We start from the raw sequence: 9728 nt of genomic DNA on the forward strand, positions 1-9728 counted from the left end.
AAAGACTTCGGTTCTGATGTCTGGAAGCAAAAATTGGTCGCATATTGCCGTAGATGGCGCACTTACCCTTGGCTCGATTTTGCTTGATTGATAGTTTGCGAATGGTGTCGCTACACAAGTTTACCATTTGTGTAGACATTATTGTGATTTTACGATACGTAGCTTCTTTTTTTTTTTTTCTCCTCAGGTAGTCATAATCAATTTGACCACATCAATTTTGTGAGCTGTGTGTTCGCAATACAAAATAATGGTCAGTGATAATAGTGTATATATCAATGTGTGTTCTAGGCACTTGTATTGAAAAGGTTGATTGAATTTTCAATAGAGGGTATCAAAGCAATGAGGATAATATTGTTTTAAAGAAATGCGCCAAGCGAAACTGAATCAAATTGGATATTCTTCTGGTTTATAATTAAAATTGATCACATGTCAGTACCTTGAAAGAAACCAATCCATGCGATTTTCTTTTTATCATGTGGACGGTATATTTTAATCGTGTTTCTTTTTTTAAATCCTCAACTTCTGTTTTGTTTTTTGTCCCCAGTGACTTGACGGTGGAGTTACCGTTCATTCTCTCGCATCCAAGACCATCCACTGAGTCAGACAACACAGCACAGTCATCGAGTAAGTCTGCAAAATGGCGCCGGTGTAAATTCGTCGTGAATTATAAAGTGACTCCACAAAGCATGCAGAATTTGCGTGATTCCTTTCATGACTGTATGCAATATTTCGATGGAATAATGTGTGTGCGTGTATTTGTGTGTGTGTGTGTGTGTGTGTGTGTGTGTGTGTGTGTGTGAAAGAATGAGAGAGAAAGAGAGATATAAAGATGTTGCTCTTGATGTTGATGATCAGTGTTGTTGTGATGGTGCTCGTCGTTGTCATGGGTGCACGTCACGAGACCGACACCCACGAGTCATAGCCCATGAGTCATACAGTTCACAAGTCATACAGCCCATGAATCATACAGCCTATGTGTTATACAGCCCACGAGTCATACAGCCCATGAATGTGACACTAAGCACACAAGGCCCACGAGACCGACACATTTAGCCCTGTATTCATGATGTCGAATTTCATGGGCTGTTTTTTACCTAGTGTCGAACTCACGGGCTGTATAACTTATTGACCTTTTTCAATGTAGAACTCATGGGCTGAGTGACTCGTGGGAGTCAGTTTCGCGGGATGACCCCGTTGTTATTGGGTACTGGTCGCCATAATTTCGCAGCCAGCAGAGAGTACGTGGTCCTTTCTAATTCGGTTAAAAAGGAATTTCGCGAACGGATTTCGTTACATCTACAACGCAGGCGCCTTGCGTATTTTCGGTTAGTATTTAAGTGTTTTTCATATTCTGTTTTGCTACCCTCTTTCTTAGTCTCTGTCTTTTGTACTAATCCGAGACGATGTATTCTTTGTCAATCAGATGGTACGAGTGACCAGGAGGTTTTGGATCCTAATCTCATCAAGTTTGACACATCGTAAGTACTACCTTGTATGTTTATTGTTCGCTCATTCTTAGGGTTATATATGTGTGTGTGTGTGTGTGTGTGTGTGTGTCTGTCGGTTTATTGTAATGATTGCTATAGGCTCTATTAGCTTATTAGAACACTTTAAAAAACAAAACGATGAATAAAGAATGGAAATGCTGTATAATATTTTGTCTCATTGAGATTAAGCAAGCTGATTACAAAGTTAATGTCCTATATTGGAGCCAGTTAACATCGTTATACCATCAACGTCTGCAATCGCCAAGAAAAGATGAAGACTGTGCAATAGATTTGGGTTTCCTATATTCAAGGATGAAAATGGAAGAAACCAACCAATGCTGATGAACGAAAGACTCACTGTAAAATGTTTAACATTTCAGAATAATTAATTCTTCATCCTTCTTGAAATTCAAGCCTATACCTTTCCAGTGATAAACTGGTAAATGTGAATTTTCGATGGAACATTTTATTTTTTCTCCCCTTTTCAATATGCATTCGACGGAGACTTTCTATTGAGCAGTATACGTCCAAGTATACATAGTTCAAGACAAATTTATCAACGACACTCTACCAACGATAATTTCCATCCCCATCCTTAATTAACTTGTACCATATTCATATGTATATATTTAAAAAAATACAATTGCGTTTTCTTCATTTGTTACTCCTTTTCACATGTACTTTGTAAAATCACGGTGGTTTTTTTTTCAGTTATTACAAATATCTTCTGCTTATACATTGTATATAAGACGATCCCATTATTTGATGGAAATGAAATAGATTTGAATCTTAAATCTTGAACGATAATCTACAGCGTGTGTGTGATACGGGATCATCTACTTCTACCTTGTTTTATTCTTCTGTGACATGAACAGAGGTGGGGAGCCGATGTACACAGATGAGGACTTACTCTTCGAAGATTTCCAACGGATGTGCGTAAAGGGCGTGGCCAGCCAGGCTACCGAGACATAGGCTGCTGAGGGGTAAAAGCAACCCCCATGATAATTCCAGTGCCAACAATACCATTAGGTAACAACGGCACTTACTTCATTACACAGAAGCGGCCACAGCTACAAGCAAATCCTACAGATGGGTGCACATCACAAGTCCGACACCCACGAGTCATACAGCCACGAGCTGGACACTAGGCAAACCAGGTCCACGAGCACGAGTTTGACACTATTTCTTTATAGGCAAAGAAGGTCCACAAGATCGGCATTACGTCACGGGGGCCTAACATACGCAGTGTCGGTCTTGTGAGCCTGTTATGTCCAGTGTCGGATTCGTGGGCCTTGTTTGCCTAGTGTCGGACTCATGGGCCTTATTTACCTAATGTCGAGCTCATGATGGGCTGTATGGCTCATGGAGCTTTATCCAATGTGGAGCTCGTGAGCCGTATGACTCGTGGGTGTCGGTCTCGTGGGATGACCCCCTACTAATGACTTTGATACTCGTTAATACGTCGCTGAGCGTTTTATTTACTTTGAACTTTCTTCAAAGTCTGTTCATATTTACATTGTTGAATGAGAGAGCTTAAAGGAAAAGAGTGAAGAAATTAAAACGTACTTGTACGATAACGACAAAGTTCTGACTTTGTTACTTCGGCCAAAAGAGTTTAATGATTTCTAAAATGTAGGCCTACTTTTCTTATCACATGATCCGTACAATATGTTTTCTTTTTCTTTTTCTGCGTAAGAAAGTTCTGAAATTCCGCATCACTAGAGAACAGGAAACAACGATTTCGTTATGGTATGATGAAATGCTCTCATAATTTAGATCTTATTTATATTATATTATGTACAATTTCCTACCTGCGTAAACAAGTACTGAAATCATCACATTTTCATTGAACGAGTAAGCGTTCGAATATGCAGATGTTTCGTCTAATCAGAACAGCACATGTACCATCAAACTGAATTTGATAGATATTATATTCTTAGCTGTTGTGAACACAACGCATTTTCACACATTTGTTATTGGTCATTCTGAAATTCAAGTATATACCATATACGCTTTGTCGAAATAATCAGTTTACACGCTATTCATTTTTCATGCATTATGTGCACCGAAATTGTACAATAATCGAATTTATTTCGTGTTTATGCTATCACCTCTAGGGTTTACCTCTAATTTGACAAGGCAGTTAATTTCTATTTGCTTCTTATGTCGTTCTTTGTAGATTCACTTCAAAACAGCGTTTCCAATCCACTTGAAGGTAGCTTCGCTAAAAGCTAAAGCTGAGTTTCATGATTGTACAGGATAGAATCAGACAATAAAGAATGATGCTAAAACTAAAGTTGAGATAAGAACGCTAAAAAATTTGTAAAGCTGTAAAAGGTTTCACGAAATTTTAATGGTCACAATCAACAATGCAAGTGAGATGAGTTGAGTTTGTAATCGCCTATCAAGTTGACCTATGACCTGCAGATAAATCTTCACATAATGTTTTCTTTTGATATGAACTGAAACAGAATCCTTCCCGTAAAGTCAATGTAGAGTTCCCACAAGCTAACAACAGTGCTTATATTCAGAAATGGTGGTTGTGTTTACTATATAGTTATGGATCAAAATAATGATTTCTTGATACCTTCATGCAGTGACAAGTTAGTAAATTTATGACGTTATCCCCCCATTTATTTTAGTAACACTGATGTTTTGTGAAAATATATGGAATGTTAACATATTACTTACTTCATACGTGATTTTAAATGCAAACTCTACCTTTCTGTTTTCTTTATTTAAAAACAAAAAGAGGTTTATAGCGTCAACTTAAACATGGAAATGCACATAACTTCAACTTTTTCTGTGTCAGGGACTTTGGACAGTATGTACAACGTCACTAGGTTTTCTGCTCTTATCGGCGTTGAATGCTTTCAAAGCCAGGACATGATGTTAGTTATAAATTAATTTTATAACTTATTTAGAGGGTAATAACATATTGTTATGAAACGACCTGAACTACCATAAAATTTGTGCATATACCTTAGTCGATGCAATTCGCTGCATGTTAGTACCTTGTAAATTTAGTGTATTGCGCTTTAGAACGTTATTCCCTTGGATGATACTTTGATTTTAGAGCAATATCTTAGATAGATTACCTTTGGGGAAAACTATTCAGAATTTTATGATAGTGGTAGGAATAGTTAAGTAAACTGTTGACTTCTATTGTGCATAATGATAACGTCGGCATACGGATATATTTGGGGATTATTCCATCCACATTTTATGTAGCCAGATTATGTTATTTTTGAAATTCCTGGCAAGCATCCGGGTGCCTTAGCGAACAATGACGTAAAGACACAATCTATAGAGGGCGCTGTTCTCGTGGTGGGACACGTGATAAAGAGCCAAGGCGGTGTGAACAAAATGTTCGAAACTTTTGTATTCGAGAATAATAATTGGATTATGGCAATATTTTTGTGTGGAACTAATGATATAAACTGTCCATAGTGTGTTATAGAAAAAAAAAATACTTTTGTAAATTATTGCAATGTACATTATTGTGTAGATATGGATTGTGCAATGCCTCTACATCGCCGGATTCTTCAATTTCATTTATTTAACTATTCAGATGTAAGACTTGACGTAATGCCTATTTTGATGTTTCTCGTTGAATTTGAATTTCTTGTTTGAAAGCTCGCTTGAGCGATTTGGGGGACTTCAAACAAATACATCGAATTCTATGTAAGCCTGCATAAAAAAACGTCTGACTTCATGTGTAATTAATGTTTGGTGTTGAGTGCATGTGAGTGAATAATCATAAGTGCATGTGCATCGATTTTGTGTCTTACTTTCTTTCTTTCCCGATAAACGACAATGATTGGGACTCCTCCCTGCGGTGAAGCAAATCCACTTTTCAGCTTAGAAGAAGACTAACCAATCACTTGCAAAAATCATCATCGCTTATCATCAAAATAATCCATCTGGCAGTACATTGTAGTATGGATCTACATAAGATTATTTAGTCTAAACATTGTAACATAATAGCTTGGGTTTATCTCAATCACTGGCACATATTTTGTTATTGTTTGCGAAAAATGTTGCCCTTTTTGTAAATATATATTCAAACTCTATAAGACCTGCATTTCCCTGCTTCTATTGGGGGTTTTTTTTCCATATTATTTTTCTTTTGCAAGTCGTCAAATCTAACAATTCTGCTATGAGTGCTTTCTTTGCTGCAGAATGAAATGCACAAAATGATGACTAAACAAATCAAACTCGTCTTTTACAATGTCTTCTACTAATATAATGGTCTCGATTTGTGTTTTTATGAAATATTCAGACTTTATAAATGCTTTCTTCGGAGATTAAAAAACCCAAAATATAATGTCATATTTAATGGTAATGTCAGTTGAGATAGACGCCTGATAGCTGCATCGTAATAACCAATATCTCGTTATAGCAGTGTTCGTTATATCGAGTTTCCCCTATAGAAGGGTTTGTAAAGACTCCAAAATAGTGATTAGTGTATGATAATTATATCAACAGTGATGATGATAACAACAACAACAACAACAATGATAATAATAATAATGATAGTAATAATAATAATAATAATAATAATAATAATAATAATAATAATAATAGTAATAATAATAATAATAATAATAATAATAATGATAATAATAATAATAATGATAATAATAATAATATCATTAACAATCATTTTCTTTACCCATCCAGGGTAGTCCTTTCTGTTACGGTTCGTTATTACGAAGGTTCGTGAGTACGCACCTTCTTTTTATTTTCGGATTAACAAATCCTTCGGAATAACGAACATCACCCCGACCTCTGTCATCAGTGTTAGCATCCTGTCTCCCGACGGGCCTTGCCACTTCCACTTATAATACCCCTTGCATGACCCCGGGTCAAGAGGAACACTGTAGTTTAGACAATTTTGTTCAAGGATGTATAGTGTCTGGCAGAATTTGAACCCGTGATACCTTGCTTCAGAGTCCCTTAGTCCCATCCACTAGACCACAGGCTTGATTGCTGATGAGCTGAATGATGATCTACAAAACTGCACCCTTATCTTAAGCTTTTAATGGATGGAAATTCAAATCAAGGTGAATGGATGGATGGAAACTCAAATGAAGGTGAAGTTCGATTGTATGAGTGTGTGTTTTTTTTTTCACTTTTATTTTCAGGATCATCGCTATTTTGCAATCTTAATTATTGTATATTTTAGTGATCTAAAGACTGAATAGCCATCGCGTTCAAATTTTCGGGAAATTAGGCGGGATTACAAAAAAAAGAAATACCAACGACCAACGTTTTCCGCTATACATATCACTCGTAACATCAAATGCATATCAACAGCAATCAACCACAGTTGTACCAAATACTCGATAAACAATCCTTTCTTTCTGCTTATAGGGACTGTACAGTACTGGTTGAGGTGGTGATTCATGTTTTGAACATTCCTAAGTGAGATAATGAGAAACCTCTTATGGAATATGAAAGAGCATGTAATTTTAAGAAGGAAGCAACGTTTATTTGATGAAAAGTGGTTTTCAGATGGCTGAGACATCCAAAAAAGTGATAATAATAAGAGGCGACAGGCCACGCCTTTTATTAGGATCTCTTTGTTTCACCTTATTTTTGGATATCTCAGCCATTTCAAAACCGAATTTTCATCAAATAAACTTTTGATACCCCTTAGAATTGCATGCTCTTGACATCTCATAGAGTGGTTTCTGAATATCTCGCAAAACGTTAAAAGCTAAATCCTCACCTCAACCAGAACTGTACACACCCTTTAAACGTATCATTCAGCTAGGCATGGCTATCTTTCTCTCCCATTTTTTTTACAGTATCAGATAAAGGCCATTACATAGAGTCAACCCGGCTCATTCACACATGAGAATACAAAAACAACAACAAAAAAAAAAAAACAACAACAACAACAACAACAAAAAACACACATTATAACTACAGATTATACATCGTCTTACATCGTTTCTAAATAGCAGGGTGGATAAGATTTCAGTTTTGCATCTGCTAGTTGAGTACGTCTTGTTTGTTGTTTAGTGATATCTTATTGGTTAACTTTTGCGTTACTATGTTAGATCATTGTGTCTTGATTTCATGATATGGACATCTTCAAATAATAGGGAATACTCTTTGATGAATGATCATCAGCGATGATTTTATGACATGATTTTGATGTGGTTATGATATTACTTTTTTAATATCTCGTATCAAACGATATGTGCACAAAATAAACATCGTTGAACTATTATTCCGTAAATTTATGTTGCAATTCCTAGACTGGATGCAGAATCATTTTAATTTGTTTGGCTTAGTTTCGTATTTTACCATAACTAACTTGTGCAAACAATGAAATTATAGCCTAGAAAATCGCAAAAGAAATATGTCATCTTATGGGGGATGCGTGTGCGTGTGCGTGTCTGTGTGTGTGTGTGTGTGTGTGTGTGTGCGTGCGTGTGTGATTTGCTGTTGCTTTTCTTGAGAAAACGGTGAATGCAATGTAACTTTAAATAACACTGTTATTACATCTCTAAATCTGAAGCAAGTAGAGCAAGAGGAATATCCATGCGTAGTTTGATCGATCGAAAAACATGACGAAACAATGCCCCGAGATCTGGCTGGCTAAAATAAGAAAACGAATTTCCTCAACGGTATTTGCACTTCCTCTGATAAGTTGTAAAGATAAAAAACAAACCCAAGGGCAAGATAACACCAGGATCCCCCCCCCCAAACAAAAAAACAAAACAAAAACAAAACAAAACAAAACAAAACAAAACAAAAACCAAACCGAAAAACAAAACAAAACAAAAAACAACACCAAAAACCAAAAAACACCAAATAAACCATTACACTTACTAAACAGATTTAGTTTCATTTTCATTTCATTTATTTCCTTCCATATCCAAATAATACAAAATAATTGCAAATATTGAGCTGGATGTATAGATGAGGTGATTGATAGAGAGAGAGAAAGCAATATAAGTTTACAGTTATGATGGTGGATAATCATTCAAGGTGAAAATGATTCGCCTGAGAAGACTCATTGAGGCATTAGCTATCTGTTAAGAGATCAGTAACTACGTACGTTCGTCTGAAATAGATAAAATAATGCGATGCAAACATTCAAAAGAAACAGTCCAGAATGGAAGCATTCGGCTATCATGATAAGGTGGCTCTCTCTAGCTGACATTTGATATCAATTTTTAGTTTTTGACACAAGGTGTTTTAAACTGCAGCGATACAGAGCAAAATATTCGTTAAAGGGAGGGTACAGTATTGGTGGAGATGACAAATTGGGCTTTAAACTTTTTGTGAAATACCAAGAAAACACTTATGATAAAGTACAGATCATACTATTTTACTAGGAATTCAAAGTTTATTTGATGAAAATCGGATTCGGAATGACTGAAACATCCAAAAACAAAGAAAAACAAAGCGATCGTAATAAAGTGTGGGTCCCACACTTTATCAGAATCGCTCTTTTTTGGATATCTCAGCCATTTCAAAACCAATTTTCATCAAATAAACGTTGAATTCCTCAAAGAATTACATGTTCTTTCATATTTCGTAAGAGGTTTCTCATTATCTCATTAAAAAAATGTTAGAAACCTGAAATTAGGTCTCAACCAATACTATACGACCCCTCGTCTATAGACAAGCAAAGTCTCACGCCTCCGTTTAACAGCTTTATATTTAGCTTTTTGGACCAGAGGCCGATAGTGGTTGCTCTTTTTTCTCACTTTGCTCTATATTTCTTAGTCTGCCTTGTCTGTATACACGTGTTTGTTCTGTTGTATCCGTTTGTTTTATGGTCGAATAGATAGTGAAGAATAAAGTTTAAAGATAGAAAAGCAGTATAATTTCAACATTCCCTCTGCTATGTAGAACTAATCTACTACATTATGTGAAAGTGATGATGAAATTACAACGATTTCTGTTTCGATTTTGTTATCATGAGAGGGTATGTTAAAGCAAGAACAAGAAGCTTCGTGAAAGGAGGTGGTTGGGTTTTTGAAGGCAGCCATATGATAACAATCTTAAGTGAGTGGTTTAAATCCAGGGAGCTTATTTCCGACTGACCGCTCTCCCGGATGTGAAGGGGGCGGAGCTCGGAAACATCGGGCAGGGGAACTCCCCCGCATTCGATTCCGGTTCCCAGGGTCGCTTGTTTACATCCAGCGTACTCAAAGCGTAATGCACGTACGGTTACGCAGTCTCCAACCATTATGCCTTCAGCGCCTGACGCTAATA

At 36.4% G+C, this 9728-nt stretch overlaps 1 protein-coding gene across 1 annotated transcript in view; it reads left to right on the plus strand.

Moving 5' to 3' along the window:
* The window catches only part of LOC140244342 (beta-arrestin-1-like), a 33685-nt gene extending 31226 nt beyond the window's left edge, over positions 1-2459 (plus strand). Inside the window, exons 10-12 of the mRNA XM_072323985.1 lie at positions 545-624; positions 1424-1478; positions 2363-2459. Coding sequence (XP_072180086.1) covers positions 545-624; positions 1424-1478; positions 2363-2459 — 232 coding nt within the window. The remainder of the gene's footprint in view (positions 1-544; positions 625-1423; positions 1479-2362) is intronic.
* Positions 2460-9728: the final 7269 nt, after the last annotated feature.

The sequence above is a fragment of the Diadema setosum genome, chromosome 21, assembly GCF_964275005.1.
Source record: "Diadema setosum chromosome 21, eeDiaSeto1, whole genome shotgun sequence".
NCBI lineage: Eukaryota > Metazoa > Echinodermata > Echinoidea > Diadematoida > Diadematidae > Diadema > Diadema setosum.